This window comes from Sceloporus undulatus, chromosome 1, assembly GCF_019175285.1.
Source record: "Sceloporus undulatus isolate JIND9_A2432 ecotype Alabama chromosome 1, SceUnd_v1.1, whole genome shotgun sequence".
Classification (NCBI taxonomy): Eukaryota; Metazoa; Chordata; class Lepidosauria; order Squamata; family Phrynosomatidae; genus Sceloporus; species Sceloporus undulatus.
The window spans coordinates 58,896,295-58,912,875 of record NC_056522.1 but is presented as its reverse complement, the minus strand read 5'-3'; the positions used below and the strand labels follow the sequence as shown (position 1 = coordinate 58,912,875).

The window sequence follows — 16,581 nt, the reverse complement described above, 5'->3', positions numbered from 1 at the left end:
GTGAAGACTCTGCCCACCGTTATTCTATTATTGTATTATTGTTTTTTAGATTTTATTGTCTGTAATTTTAATGGATAGAATTGTTTAATCCTTTTTTAAGGGAGGGAGTGGAAATTGTACATATTGTATTTTTTAAAGGTTGTACGTCGCTTTGATTGTGGTGGTAACAAAAAGAGGGATATAAATTAAAGTTTTATTTTATTATAATGGTCCTTGTGTGAGGACAATGGAAAATTCTGACCCCAGCCAATTCTGACCAATGATGGCACACTTTGATTTTAGGTCATTATATATCACGAACAGGATGTCAGCTGAGGTATACTTTAATATGAAGTTTTCTTTTTAAAAAAAATACATTTGTCATAACTTACTTCACAGATGCCACTTTTGATGCTCCTTTGGAACTACAAATCACCCTGTTTGCAGGACTATTTGTAGGGGTAGCACTTCTTTCAGGCTGGAAAAGAACAAGAGATAACTCAGTAACTATCAACTAAAAGATCCATTTAACTGCTACTAAAATGGTATCATGTCAAATTGTGCATTTCATAGAATCATAGAATCATAGAGTTGGAAGAGACCACAAGGGCCATCCAGTCCAACCCCCTGCCATGCAGGAAATCCAAATCAAAGCATCCCCAACAGATGGCCATCTAGCCTCTGCTTAAAGACTTCCAAGGAAGGAGACTCCACTACACTCCGAGGGAGTTTGTTCCACTGTCAAACAGCCCTTACTGTCAGGAAGTTCTTCCTAATGTTGAGGTGGAATCTTTTTTCCTGTAGCTTGCATCCATTGTTCCGGGTCCTGTTCTCTGGAGCAGCAGAAAACAAGCTTGCTCCCTCCTCAATGTGACATCCTTTCAAATATTTAAACAGGGCTATCATATCACCTCTTAACCTTCTCTTCTCCAGGCTAAACATCCCCAGCTCCCTGAGTCGTTCCTCATAGGGCAAGGTTTCCAGACCTTTCACCATTTTAGTTGCCCTCCTCTGGACACGCTCCAGTTTCTCAATGTCCTTTTTGAATTGTGGTGCCCAGAACTGGACACAATATTCCAGGTGGGGCCTGACCAGAGCAGAATACAGTGGCACTATTACTACTCTTGATCTAGACACTATACTTTTATTGATGCAGCCTAGAATTGCATTGGCCTTTTTAGCTGCCGCATCACACTGTTGACTCATGTTCAACTTATGGTCTACTTGGACTCCTAGATCTCTTTCACATGTACTTTCATTCAGCAATGTGTCTCCCATCCTATATCTGTGCATTTCATTTTTCTGCCCTAAGTGCTGTACCTTACATTTCTCTGTGTTGAATTTCATTTTGTTAGCTTTGGCCCAGCTTTCTAGTCTATTCAGATCATTTTGAATGTTGGTCCTGTCCTCTGGAGTATTAACTATTCCTCCTAATTTGGTGTCATCTGCAAATTTGATAAGTGTGCTCCCAATTCTGTCATCCAGGTCATTGATAAAATTATTTAAATCATTACTTTGACAGAAAAGTTTGATTCAATCATAAATAATTATGTCAATGATAAATAATGGCAACAGTTACATGACTGAACTGTTAATCAAATCATCACACACAACAGGGTGTTCATATGTTAAACTGTACTTGTGTACATGCAAGATGTACACAGGTTCAGATGTCTGTGAGAGTACCCATGCTCACTTTGATCTGTATCCAGGTACAAGAGTCTTCTGGATAGAGTTCTCTCTGGTTCTCCAGAGAACAGGACACGGAACAATGGATTCAAGCTACAGGAAAAGAGATTCCACCTCAGCATTAGGAGGGAACTTCCTGACAGTAAGGGCTGTTTGACAGTGAAACACACTCCCTCAGGGAGTGGTGGAGTCTCATTCCTTGAGGTCTTTAAACAGAGGCTAGATGGCCATCTGTCAGATATGCTTTGATTGAGAGTTCCTGGTTGGACTGGATGGCCCTTGTGGTCTCTTCCAACTCTACAATTCTCTGAGTCTATGAACACAATGACATTTGTGTGAACTGATGTACACACATTCACTTTATGAAAACTGTATGTGTAGCATACCACGATGGCATATAGTGAGATTATAACGAAACTGCCATAAAAAATTCTGAACAAGTTTTATGCAGTCTTCCCTGAGAGAAAAGGGGGAAAGGTGAGGAGAGCACAGGAAGAGTGCGAGTTAAAAGCATTAACTAGAAGGCATAGTACGGAACTCCAGTCAATATCCTCAACAAAGCACTCATTCAGCAGCAGCCTGGAGTCCCTAGATGCAAAATGAGGTGTACAGCTCCATTCCATCCAGCAGACAAAGATGGACCCCAACTAATGATCTAATTTACTGTACTACATCCCATCCCCTCCTCTCTCCCCGCCCAGCCCCGACCTATGCACTAACTCTCCAATTCCTTCTTTTCGTCTTTTTAAATGAATTTTTATAACCAAAGTTTTTTGACTTTCATTCTCATTTTAGCTGTTTTCAAAACAGGTAGGTATTTTTAAAAAAAACACTTATACAACTTCATTATTTGTAACAGTTTAGGAAGAACTACTAATTTGTCTAGATAATGCAATCTTGCGTAAGCACCACTAAATTTGCTGGGATATATTTTTGGGTAGGGCAGCTGGAGTACCTATATATATTCATGTATAAGTTATCCTCATGTATAAGTTGTGCGCAAGTTTTAGGGCCAAAATTATGGATTTTGATATGACTCAAGGGTAAGGCAAGGGTAAAACTTAGGGGCAGGTAACAAAGGATGAACCAAAGGGAAAGGCCAAAGAACTTACAAAACCTGGCATGCATAACTGTTTGTATTTACACTAATGACTTGATGGATGAGACGAGAGCTACAGTAAATTGTGGCTGTGTGATGTGTGGGGAAGATGACCAGGTGTGGCAGGCTAAGAAAGCATGCACATGTCAGAAAGGATGGAAAGACAACAGTTAAGGCACCGTATTAACTCTTATCAAAAAAGGAACCATCCCTTTCTCTGAATGGAGTCATGAACGGTGGGAACTAACGTCTCTTAGATGGCGCTAAAAGGAACGGTTTCTGGCCACCCCTTTGCTCACCGGGTTGGGGCCGTGGCAACCGCACAGCCTTTCCCCGATGCAAAAAAGAGCAGCAAAAAGCCCATGCTCCTTTTTGTACCAGGGAAAGGATGCCTTTGCCCTGGCGGTGGCATTTCTTCAGTGTTTCTTCAGCACAGCAAGTGTAAACGCTGTACTGCCAAAATGCTGTGGATTCACTGCATGTGCAGTCGGACATGTGGCTTCCCAGTGGACTGGGGGCATGCTGCTGTCTGAACGTCATGCCACCAATCCGCTGGGAAGCCAGCTCTTTTTGACCATCTGTTTTGCCTGTTTGTCTAACCTGGAAGCACCTAAAAGCAGCACTGACCCCCTCTATGCTCTTGGCACGTCTTCAAGGGGAAGCACCAGAGCCACCACTGCTGTTTTCCCAACCAGGCATTCAAACAGGTCAGAAGGTGCATCATTGGTGCTTCTTTTGGGTTCTCCTGGGATGTACTAAGTTCTCACCTTCCACTACTCTACTCAGAAAAGAGGGTGGTTCCTTTTTTGGATAAAGAGTTAAAGTACAGTACTTACATGGACATGTGGATAAGTCAACCCAATTTTGGGAGACTGATCTTTAACTAAAATTTCCTAACTTATACATGAGTATATACAGAGCTTTTATTAAAAAAAAGTTTGATTGTTTTTTAAAAAATAATCAATCTACAGAAGACCTCAGAACAGTTTATTTTTACTGTTCATTAACCAAGTAGCTTGGCTACTTGGAACAGCAATGTAAATCCAGATGCTCCAGAATGAAAAAATGTACGTTTCAACACAAAGGAAGAAGTCTACCAGTGTAGAGCTGAGCAATTTGTGTACACTGCATACATACTGAATGTTAAGTGTGAAAAATACTACCTGTGCACAGATCACTAATCTATTTATACATATATATCAGAGATGGGCAACTATGGAAGGCTAAGGGGCTGCATTAGTGCCCTAGGAGAACTTGAAGGTCTGTAACTCTTTATTACACCTGCTCCCACAAAAACAAACAAACAAACAAACAAACAAATATTATTTTTCTTTTTGCTCCAAACACCCTCTAGGGGGTATGAGGGCACTTTTACCATGTTCTGGGGGCTTCCTGGGACATTTCATGAACAGAAGAGGCATTTTTCACTGCTTGTTCCTAAATGTACCCCATACCCCAATGGACATTTTGGGACATTCTGGCACAAAAATTTTGAACCATTTTTGAAAAAAAATGTTTTTGACATCTAGGGGGTCCAGGAAGGCACAAAAATGGCCCTGGAAGCCACATACAGCCCAGGGGCTGCATGGTGCACCTTATCCACTCATGATATATATGAACTGCACTGCATTGAATGTAATATGTGAAAACTTAAACTATAAGTAAGAACAGATCATTCATGGAAGACACTTCTTCCAACATCATCCCTCTAGGTTAATAAAACCAACAACAACATTTAGGAAATACGTTGATTTGCTTCACATTACTGCAAACTTGCACATCCTTTTTAAAGCCACGCACCTTGCTTTGTGCTCAATGAAGGAAAAATGTAGTGAATACCAAAAAAAAAAAAAAAAAAAAAAAAAAAAAAAAAAAAAAAAAAAAAAATAAAAAAAACAAAAAAAAAAAAAAAAAAAAAAAAAAAAAAAAAAAAAAAAAAAAAAAAGAATAAAAATGTAGCAAATACAATAAAAAATAAATACAATGTTAACCAATTCAGCACGAGCAGAATAAATTGTGGGACAAAAGACATGCCATGTCATGCTAGTTTACTCTGTTCGTGACAAAAACATATACAAAAGAACAAATCTGCAGATCTGAAAACAAAGCTCAGGCACATGTTACATGAAGTTATAACAAGAGTTTATTTTGATAATTGGTCTACATTTATAAGAAAAACTATTTCTTACACAACTTTGCCCTCATCCCTTTCCAAAAATAAAGCATTACTGTTGATTAGGGTCAATATTTAACTTAATTAATTAACTGAAATTTACCACATCTTTAACAATAAAGGCCTCCAAGGCAAATACACAACAGATAACAACGGAGAAAACATTTTACTTGTTTGACACAACCTACTTAATTTACTTCTGAATAGGTTACCTTCATCAGCAAAGCAAGTTTATTTGGGTGAGAGGGACCTATATGCAATGCAAAATTTAAGCATCTGTGGAACAGATACAGTGCTCCCTCGGGTTACGAAATTAATTCGTTCCGCCGCGGCGTTCGTAACCCGATGCATTTCGCAAGCCGAAAAGGGCTTTCCGTTAGCGCTGGCAAGCCGCGCGTTTGAATTTCGCACCGAAAAAAATTCGTAACCCGAAAAAACCTTCGTATCCCGGAACAGTTTTTTCCAATGGAACTTTTTCATATCCCGGAAATTTCGTAACGCGATCAATTCGTATCCCGGGGTACCACTGTACTTACATTTTCCATAACATTATAAAACATTTTGCACAGGGAATCATAAATCCCCATGCAAAAAAAATCTTAGAAAATTTAACTATTATCTTGTACCACAGGCTGTCATATGAATTATACAGAATAACTTTGCTTTTGATAGATTTTACGAAACAAATGATATTTCTTTTTAATTTCCCCCCCAGATGTAATACAAACCGTGAAGGTTGTTCGGCCAATCAACTTTTCATATGCCAATTTTGCTGCATTAAGTTTTGCTGTCTGTTTATTGTTTCCTGTACCTTCACCCAAAACTTCTCCATCCATTTTAACGAACAGGATAAAGCTAAAAGAAATTTTAAAAAGTATGGAGAATAATAAGTTAATGTTACTTGTAGACAAAAGCTATAATCCTATCTTCACTTTCCTAGGTGTAAGGCCTATTGAGGCACAGTTTGTCTATAGCTAAAGTGTTACCCTAATTAGCTGAGTGATGTTTATTTTATAATAGGGTCTTCTCCTTACATACATACAACTTCTTTAAAAAACTAATAAAGTAATTGCACAACAGTACTTAAATTAACCACCCAAACTAAACACTTGACTAAAAATTATTGGGAAAAAATGGCGTATTCAGGCAAATTGTTTCTTCCATATTTACATAGTCATGCAAGACTCATGAGGGTAAAAGGAACACTAGAATATATGTACAGTAAAGAAGCTACGAATGAATGAATATTAGAGCAAATCAAGAACCCAAGATGACTAGCAAGAGCAAGAGCAATAGCAAGTACATTTCTGTATTGCTTCTCAGTGAACTCAGCACTCTCTAAGCAGTTTACAAACTGTAAACTAATTGCCCCAAACAAGCTGAGTACTGTATGAAATCACCACATTTCCCATTTCTATGACATCTTTTTTGTCATTAAAATGGATGAGAGAACACCAACGAATACCAAGTACTGTAGGCTATATCACAGAGCAAGAAAATGGCAAAATTACCTATGAGTATTCCTTGCCTAAGAAAGACCTGTGAAATTCATAGGCTCGACAAAAGTCAACAACGGACTTGAAAGCACATACACACTAATACACACAAGATGTGCATTTCTCTGCTCCTGTATTACTTCCATTGGTTAAAGGTGTTGCAAGAAGGTGTAAACAGTAATGACATCAGGACATAGAATAAGTTGAAGGAAATGCTGCAAAAGGGGAAATGTGACATAGTGCTGCTGTTTTTAGCTCTGATTCTATGCACTTTGTTAACATGTGACTTTGCTGTGAGGGTAGAAAATTACAATATTCAACAGAAAGCAATAAGTTCCCAATTTACCATAACCAGAAAAGGTTTTGAGCTGCCATTCATTATGTCTTGTTTATAGAATGTCCTTCCTTTGGTAGCATGATTGGCACCAAGACTGGTTTCTTTCAGGTGCCTAGTTAAAAGGTGGCTTTTTGTTAAAGCCTTTGGGGGCTAATCCCCTTTTTAAAATAAATTGTATATGCATGTGCTTTTAATTGTTTTAGCCTTTTCTGCTATTTTTACCTGGTGATCTGTTTTGTATACCTTTATCTAATTTAAATTACTTTCTTATTTTTATTTGTAATTTGTTTTTTAAATAATATTTTAATTGTATGCCACCCTTCCCTAACAGAGGGAAGGATAGAAATATTTTAATACATAAAATAAAAATAAAAATAGTGAAGGAGCACAGTTTTGTAGAGGTCTCATCTTAGACTTAGAGGGATCATAACATCCTTTTGTTCTTGTTAACTGCTGTCCAGCTGACTTGACTTATGGCAACCCTATGAATGACAGACCTCCAAGTGACACTGTCATCAACAGTCCTGACCAGGTCTTGCAGGCTCAGGGACTTGGCTTCCTTGATTGAGTCTATCCATCTTGTAAGGCAGTCTTCATATCACCTGCTAACCTTCTCTTCCTCAAGTTAAAAATACCCAGCTCACTAAGCAACCATTCCTAGGACATGGTTTCCATACCTTTCGCCATAATAATTATGTATTATCAATAACTTACACTGGCTTATGAGCTGGTCCATCTCTAGACTCCAAATGGTACTCAACAACTTTGTTGTTCTTTGCTGCATATTCATTAAGCCAGGAAATATGGTTGAGTGATGGTTCCACTATGTTTGCAGCAGGCAGAGGGGCCTGTAATGATGGCACCGGTGATGGAGCAGGCAAAGGCTGCCGCTGTATTTCTGAAGCCCGTTCTGCCTACAGACAATACACATCATTTCATTTAGGTCATCATCAATGAATTAATTGTGTTATCCAAAGGCCATGACAAATACATTAAAAATATACAAAGTACAGTTGGCCCTCCTTATAGGCGGGCTTGCCTTCCGCAGCTTTGAGCTTACGCAGAAGGCAAGCCCCAGCATAAATAATGGGACATGTACTCGCGCCGTACGTCCCATGCACCACCATGAGCACACACCCCATTATTTTCTATGGTGCTTGAGCATACCTTCTTTTCCCCATATGCAGGAGGGTCCGGAATGGACTCCCCGCATATGGGGAGGATGGACTGTATACAAAAAATGAAAATACAGCAAGATGATTTTATAAATAGCAAAAAAAAAAAAAAATACTACAAATGTCAGAACCTAGAATACAATTAAATTATTACAGCTGCAAATTTTGATTTACTGTGCAAGATTTAACAAACTATTTTGTGCACATTTGATCTGGATTGTTATCCAACTTCACCTGTGGTCTAGTGCTTATAAAGCAACAATGTATTTCTGTGGTGAAAAGGGAGCCCTGTGTGTGGTTGGGTTTTGGTTTTTCAAAAGAACTTAAAACCCAATGCCTCTGGATAGGTGCTGTGCAGATCGGCCATTAAGGCTGGCCTGGGGCATGTTGTCCATATGACACACACCCTGAATCTGCCCAAATGGCGGTGTGACGCCGCATGCCACTCCACATGGTGCACAGTGTCACGGTGCTCCTCTGGTGTTGCATCCACATGCCACAGCACCAAAGCTGTGGCTTAAAGCCATCCCCTTTCCAGGATGCAAAAAGGAGCTACTTCTTGCAACTCCTTTTTGCACTCTGGAAAGGCCAAATCAGGGCCACAGTGTGCGATTGCCACAGCTCCAATCCAGCACAGCTGGGGATGGCTGCAGGCCGCCCCTCAGGGATGGTCTGCACAGCCTGTCAGTGAATCTCTCTTCCTTGTGCCACTGTATTGTTTGCAGTTACTAAAGCTGCCATATTCCAAATATTGTAACATGTGTCCAATTCCATTTTGAAATGCTTTACGTTTAATAAGATGTATTATTGGTGGAAGGATGGAACTCTGCCTCATATCCCACCCATGCTATGCAATGTGGAACTGCATTTAAATATGTTTTTTACTATCCTCTCCATTTTTTGGAGTGGGGGATAAGTTTAAAAAATATTTTCTTCCTCTTGTGTGCAACAGAATGAGAATGGCATAAACATAACCAGCTAATACTGATATTCAGTGTAATGAGTGCATCTGGAGCCCCTGTGATGATTTGGTACACAGCCATGACTGGTGGCAGAACTATCAAGGACTTTATCACAACAGGCTCATAAAATGCCATAATCACATTAGTCTAGGAAATGAAAACATGCTAGGTTGTTGACAATCATTACTGCACAGCTCTTCCAAATTACAATGGTGCTTCTTCAGTCTCGGCTTCTATCTTCTGAACATCAGCTTCCATAACCCGGCTTCCCTGCCCTATGCCCTTCCCAGCATGACTTTTGTTCTGTAATTGTTTTTATTTATTTTTATTTTTAGCACAATTGTACAATAATGGCAGTCCATCAAATAATGATGATGATGAAAAGAAGAGAAATGGGGGGGGGGGGGGGGGGGGGAACAGCCTGTTTGGTAGTAGTAAGGTGGTGGAGGGAGAGAGGCAAAATCATACCCATTTGTACCATGTGACTGCCTACATATCGGAACTGCTTGGAGAGGAACTTATCACATCTACATTCACAGCCAAAAGCAGCATGATTAGAAGGTGTTGATGGGCATCACTAATGAGAAAGAGTGCTCCACCAATAGATGGACTACAGACCAGCTGATGGGCAGGCACAGCATCATGTGATAAGATATGGCCACAGATGCTACTATCCTGCTCTAATTCCACTTTTCAAGCCTTGGTTATAAAGTCCCAAGGCTAAAAAGCTATGGTACAAAAACTCTGTTTGCTTTCATCTTCATAAAAGGAGAACATAAAGGGATACACGAAGGGCACTATTAGGAAGTGGGTTAATCCTGTTCTCTGCTCCTGGTGACCCCAGCTATTTAGAATCAAGCTGCTGCCTATTTCTCACTCTGTACTGCACACGTCTTGCTCATCATTTGTATTACAATGCAGTCTGTGCTACACTATGACTTACCGGCTTTTCTTGTTGTATAATTTCCCAGGCTAGTGCTGCTGCATGCTTTTTGGCCTCTTTCTTAGTTTTTCCTTTGCCTTCACTATACCGTGTCTTGTCTATTTCCACTGCTGCAGTAAAGCTGCAAAGGAAAAAAAAGATCAATAAACCACAACCTGCAGAATACATCTAAACCCATGCCACTGGGTTGTTGTTATTGATGTTTTTTTGTTGCCTTCTCACCATGCATGCACACTCTTTCACATACACACCACCTGTGACCTCCAAGTACCTCCCACGTCCTACTCAGATGCCATCCCATTGGATGGCTGCACTTTCGATTGGCCACATATGTGCACATGGATGGACTGCCTGTACAGTGCATTGCTGCGCCAAATGATACATTGGCAAAGGACAATCAGCTCCCCTTTCTGTTGGAATAGTAACAAGCTGTACACTTGAGCCATTATAGGGTTAATAACCATTACAGGGTTAATGGAGAGCTACAGTGGTACCTCGGGATACGAAATGCGCGGGTTACGAAATTTCCGGGATACGAAAAAGTTGGATTGGCAAAAACTGTTTCGGGTTACGAAATATTTTTCGGGTTACGAAATTCATTTCGGCACGAAATTCAAATGCTATAGGCTTCCAGCGCTAACGGAAAGCTATTTCGGGTTACGAAATTTTCGCGTTACGAAGGGAATGGCGGAACGAATTAATTTCGTAACCCGAGGCACCACTGTACTGAGAACACAGATGACCTACAGCCATATATGCATAGCTCTAATCAACATTTGAGCTTTGTAGCTAGCTTTGTAGTGAGCCTTCCTCTCTGTTGCATTATACTTGTGTTATTTGATTGTATTATATAGTTTGTATTATTATTTGCTATTTGTCATTATTATGTTTGTCATTACAACTATGGTTTATTTTGTATCTTTTATATATATGGGTTTTGTATGATTGTGATACATATATTGTTTGTTACCATTTTAAGCATTTATAGATAAAGCCTTTTTATAGTACCTTGTCTCAATTGGTCTCTTTTCAAATCCATTGTTCCAACACTTTCAACTCCCCTTCAACCCATGCCCCCTTGTTGGATTATCTAGTTTGTGTATAGTGCAATTACATCCATTGTAGTTGTTGCATTTTCATTTTTCTGCTTTGCTGCAGCCCCACACTGGTGCTGTGCTGTTTATATGCAGATGTGAAGATGCAAATTTTCTGTGTTAAGTACAGTGCGGCCGCGTCATATGTGGGCGCACTATACATGGTTTCCAGCATATGTTGAAAACTGCGCGGGAACATACAGGACACAAGGGGCAGTGTGTCCCATTAGGATTAATGGGGCACGCACCCATGGCGCGCGTGTGCAAGCCCCATTACTTTCAATGGTGCTTGAGCATACACATTTTTTATGGCGGGGGGGAGGGGGGGTCCAAAATGAATAACCCGGGTAAAAAAAGGGTGCGCTGTAGTAGTATCCCTGCTTCTTTTTGCTCTGGCTTTTAGCCTTGGAGCATGGCTTCATTCCACTTTCCATATGCTTTCATGGCATGTGGCGTCCAGATGCCCTGCCTTCAAAGTACCAAGAAGCCACTATATTTTGCCTGTGTGTTTCACCCCCTAGCCTCTGCAGCAGCAGAAAACAAGCTTGCTTCATTCTCAATATGACATCCTTTCAAGCATTTAAACATAGTTATCATATCACTGCTTTCCTTCCCTTCTCCAGGCTAAACATAGGCCTGGACATGTAGTAGGGTTGCCCGGGGGTGGAGCAACCATACGCCCAGCAACCCTACTACGTGGCGGCGGCGTAACATGCTGTTCAGCATCCACACGGCGCCATGCGTTGCTTACATTGCGAGTGCACCAACGGTGCACTCACAATGTCACTGTGGTGTCGCACAAAGAACCCGGAAATTCTGGGTTCTTTTTGCTCCGCAGTGGCGGTGTGCCGTTTGGGTGCTGCACCATCCCTGAGAAGCAAAAACGGCTGCCGGAAGACCGCCATTCTCAACTCCCTAAGCCATTCTTCCTGTGGCATGGTTTCCAGATCTTTCACCATTTTGGTCTCCCTTCTCTGGACATGCTCCAGCTTGTCAACATCTTTCTTGAATTGTGGTGCCCAGAACTGGACACAGTATTTCAGGTGACATCTAACCAAAGTAGAATAGAGTGGAATCACTTTCTTTGATTTAGATACCATACTGCTATTGATGCAGCCTAGAATTGCATTGGCTTTCTTAGCTGCCACATCACATTGCTGACTCATGTTCAGCCTGTGGTCCACTAAGATTTCTATATCCTTTTCACATGTACTGCCACCAAGCCAGATGTTCCCCATCCTATCTCTATGCATTTCATTTTTTTCTGCCTAAGTGCAATGTACGTTACATTTCTCCCAGTTGAAATTCATTTTGTTAGTTTTGGCCCAGCTTCTAATCTGTTAAAATCATTTTGAATTCTGATTCTGTCCTCTGAGATATTAGCTGCTCCCCCTAATTTGGTGTCATCTGAAAACTTGATCAGCATGCCCTCTATTCTTTCATTCAAGTCATTGATAAAGATCTTGAACAGCATTGGGCTCAGAACAGAACCCTGTGGCACCCCACTGGTCATATCTCTCGAGGATGAGGATGAGTCATTGGTGAACACCCTTTGGGTTTGGCTGGTCAACCAATTATAAATTCACCTTATAGTCGCATTGCCTAGCCCACATTTTACAAGATTGTTTACAAGACTATCACGGGGAACCTTTTGAAAAGCCCTACTGAAACCAAGATATACTACATCCACAGCTTTCCTTTTATCTACCAAGTTGGTAATTTTATCCAAAAAAGAAAAGAAAAGAAAAGAAATTAAGATCAACCTGGTATGACTTGTTTTTGAGAAAGCCATGCTGATTTTTAGTAACCACAGCATTCCTTTCCAAGTGTTCACAGACTGTTTGTTTCACAAACTGCTCTAAAATCTTCCCTTTCTTGAAACCTAAGAAGAATGCTAGGAAATAGAATTTATGGATATTTTTAAAACTATGAATGTCTCATCTCTAATTTTTATACAATAATGCTAACTCTATTTTGCCCTTTCTCACATATAAAATCTCCAGGGGAAAAAACATCATTTGAGGAGGGTAGGAAGATAAGAAGAGATTTTACAGTTGTTTATCTAAAGATTTTTACACTACTAAACTGAATAATACTCATAGTCACCTTATAACAGATAAACATTTGTTTATTATCATACTTGCCAAATTATCATTTTACTTTGCAAGTCCAAATGCATACATTTTTTGCAAGAGAAAATAATTAATTATTTGGTTGCAGGTAAGGGTGACAGTACAGAATGCTGGCTCTTAGTCTGATATTCTGATTCCCTTTTCTTCTAGTAAAAAGGATATGAACTGTTTGAACAATGGTACTGGAATACTCTTCTTGAGGTGCATCAACACTTTGAAAACAATGCAGTTTGACACCACTTTAACAGCCATCCAACAGAATCCTGGGATTTGTTATTTTACTAGGTCTCTAGCTTTCTCTGCCAAAGACTGCCTCACCAAACTACAAATCCTAGGATTCTGTAGGATGGAGCCACAGCAGTCAAAGTGGTGTTTGAATTGTATTACGTCTACAATGTAGATACACGCTACAATTTCCTGATGCACTGCCATTATTTTTTTTTGTCCTGCCAATCTCTTAATTCAGTATACTACAAAAGCGAGTGTTTCAGCTGAGATACTGCAGAATGGATTTAGTAGTAAAGCTGAGACAGCTTTTAATTCTCCTTAATTAATGGCACATAGAGGTGCTGGACCTAAGAACAGATCACTCCAGAACTTTACTTTCAGAAAGGAGAAAGACTGGTGAATTTCTGGTCTTGATCTGCTACACTCCAGATGCTGGTTTCAGGAGATGAAAAATGAAGCAGTGTAACACAGAAAATGCATCATCCTTTCCTCAGCGTAGGCAATGAATATGGGAAGAGGAACAAAGGGCAAAACTAGCTATAAAAAGGGAACTCTATCTAATATTTGATATCCAGTAAATACAAGTGGAGGGATAAGTTGTAACAGATGAAGAAGTAGGGCTGGCCAGGTGGGTGGGTGGGTTGAACATTTTAAAGGAAAGGCTTGGATCATTTTAACCCTGTCATATCGGACCTGACCCTTTGGCAAATGTGACAAGCAACCTGACTTATTCACTTTTTGTACTGCACACACCTGAACAAATACCTAACATTCCTCATATCCCCATCTTCACATACTCTATCAACTTACATTCGATCATGAGGAGGGCCTGTAACACTGACAATGGGAAATTCCAATCGTAAACGATATTTCTGACAATATTCATTAAGCTTCGCCATGTACACACATGAACCGCCATGGTTATCTGCCATTTTCATGAGACCTATGAAAATGAAGTAAGCTCTGATAAGGAACACTTCATCACATTTTAATATAACAAATATAGTTTGTTGTTTTAAAGTCCTAAACCAAGGACCCCCCTTCAATTTCTCTTTCCTCTTCCATTTACACTACTGCTGTTGTGGCAGACACAATGGCTTTCCCCGCCACCTCCTTTCCCCAAGAGGTACAAAACACACATTACAATCATGCACTTCTCCCAACAGAAAAATGCCTTAGCTATCCTTCAATTTCTGCAAGATGTATGCTTGATCAACTGTCACACTGCTTATGGCTTTATCAGTGGTAAAGGGACAAAGGAAATATGAGAAACAATGGTTCTCTCCCTCCATGGATGTCAGTCTATTTTCCATAGAAAGGGCTGTATCCACACTGCACAATTATAACAGCTTGATATTTATATGGAGCAGGCAAAAAAAGGGGGAAACCCTTTAAAAAATCACAGAAGAAATCATCAACATTAGTTACAAAAATTATTTATATTTCCTCTCATAGAATCATAGAGTTGGAAGAGACCACAAGGGCCATCCAGTCCAACCCCCTGCCATGCAGGAAATCCAGATCAAAGCATCACCGACAGATGGCCATCCAGCCTCTGTTTAAAGACCTCCAAGGAAGGAGACTCCACTACACTCCGAGGGAGTGTCTTCCACTGTCGAACAGTCCTTACTGTCAGGAAGCTCTTCCTAATTATGAGGTGGAATCTCTTTTCCTGTAGCTTGCATTCATTGTTCCAGGTCTTGTTCTCTGGAGCAGCAGAAAACAAGCTTGCTCCCTCCTCAATGTGACATCCTTTCAAATATTTAAACAGGGCTATCATATCACCTCTTAACCTTCTCTTCTCCAGGCTAAACATCCCCAGCTCCCTGAGTCGTTCCTCATAGGGCAAGGTTTCCAGACCTTTCACCATTTTAGTCGCCCTCCTTTGGACATGCAATACTTTATGTAATTTTTATGAGACATTTAGCCTTCTCTGTCAGAGAGCCCTGGAGCCACAACAAACCACCATTCCCAAAACCCCTGAGCCACAGTAGTTAAAAGCGTGTCAATCTGGATTATTTATGCAGTGTGGGCGCATATAGTCGGGGACTTTCCTGCCCTTCTCCACTATTATTAAGATGTTGATGTTTATTTAAAGGTTGCAAGTTCAATACCAGCCAAGGGGGCTCAGGGTTGACTCAGGCTTGCATCCTTCCCTAGGTCACTAAAAACGAGTAGCCAGATTGTCGGGAACAATTAGCTTACACTTTGTAAACCGCTTAGGGAGTGCTTAAGCGCACTGATAAGCGGCATAGAAATGTACTTGCTATTGCTATTAGAGACCAGCAGGGTTCAATTCCCAGCTCAGGCATGTAAACCCACCACTGGGCAAGTCCCACTCTCTCAGCCTCAAGGGGAGGTCATGGCAGGAAAACCTCCTCTGAATAAACCTTGCCAAGAAGGCCCCATGCAAACACTGCCCTGTGGGGTCGCCATGGTCTTTTACAGAGAAGCGCATGGCAAAGCTAATGGAAATCAATACTTTTTGTCAATAGCAACTTCTTGTCAGGAATTTCGACTGCCCTTTACTCTTGTTTTGAAAGCCTGGCATTGCTAACTCTGGCTGCATGGCACCGTTTTAACTCTCTTTCTGGCTCAAGGCTAAGGAATTCTGGGAGTTAGAGTTGACAAAATGTTAAAGCGGTGCCAAACCGGATTAATCCTCCAGTGTGGATGCAGCCTGATTTCAGCACTTACAATGGTGGCAGCAGTTGCAGTTCCTTCCTTCAGAGGATCCTGGAGCTGGAAGGCGCCACTTCCCTTCTCCTCTCCCTCCAAGGCTTTCTCTCTCTCCTTTCGTTTCCCACAGCTGAGCTCCTTCCTCCTCTTCTTCTCCCAGGGCTGGCGGGCAAAGCAAGGAATCGAAACCGAAAGGAGGAGGAGGAAAAGGCTGCCATGGCAGCATCAATCAAGCGACGTTGCATTTTAGGCCAGGGAGGGAGCTGTTGTTGTGGCTGATGGTTTTGCAGGCAGACATAAAGGATGGCCAAAGGGCCTTACCTTTGCCAGGACCTTTCCTACATTCAGTGTAACCAGAGGTCCTCTTTTTCCAGGACATGTTGCACATTCAGGGTGACTACACACCCTTTCCAGGACATTTCCTACATCCAATGTGACCAGAGGTCCTCTTTTTCCAGGAGATGTCCTACATTCACCGACCAGACGTCCTCCTTTTCCAGGACATGTCCTGCATTCAGGGTGTTCTGACGTCCTCCTTTTCCAGGACATGTTGCACATTCAGGGTGACTACACACCCTTTCCAGGACATTTCCTA

General features: G+C 40.9%; 1 protein-coding gene across 2 annotated transcripts in view; it reads right to left on the bottom strand.

The window, feature by feature from the left end:
- EIF2AK2 (eukaryotic translation initiation factor 2 alpha kinase 2) overlaps window positions 1-16,148 on the bottom strand; it is a 37,033-nt gene extending 20,885 nt beyond the window's left edge. For both annotated transcript variants that reach the window (XM_042446432.1, XM_042446433.1), the window contains exons 1-6: window positions 16,005-16,148; window positions 14,118-14,250; window positions 9,854-9,974; window positions 7,488-7,687; window positions 5,669-5,795; window positions 372-457 (exon numbers count right to left, since the gene is read on the bottom strand). In XM_042446432.1, the coding sequence (XP_042302366.1) occupies window positions 372-457; window positions 5,669-5,795; window positions 7,488-7,687; window positions 9,854-9,974; window positions 14,118-14,245 (662 nt within the window). In that variant the 5' untranslated portion in view covers window positions 14,246-14,250; window positions 16,005-16,148. The remainder of the gene's footprint in view (window positions 1-371; window positions 458-5,668; window positions 5,796-7,487; window positions 7,688-9,853; window positions 9,975-14,117; window positions 14,251-16,004) is intronic.
- Window positions 16,149-16,581: the final 433 nt, after the last annotated feature.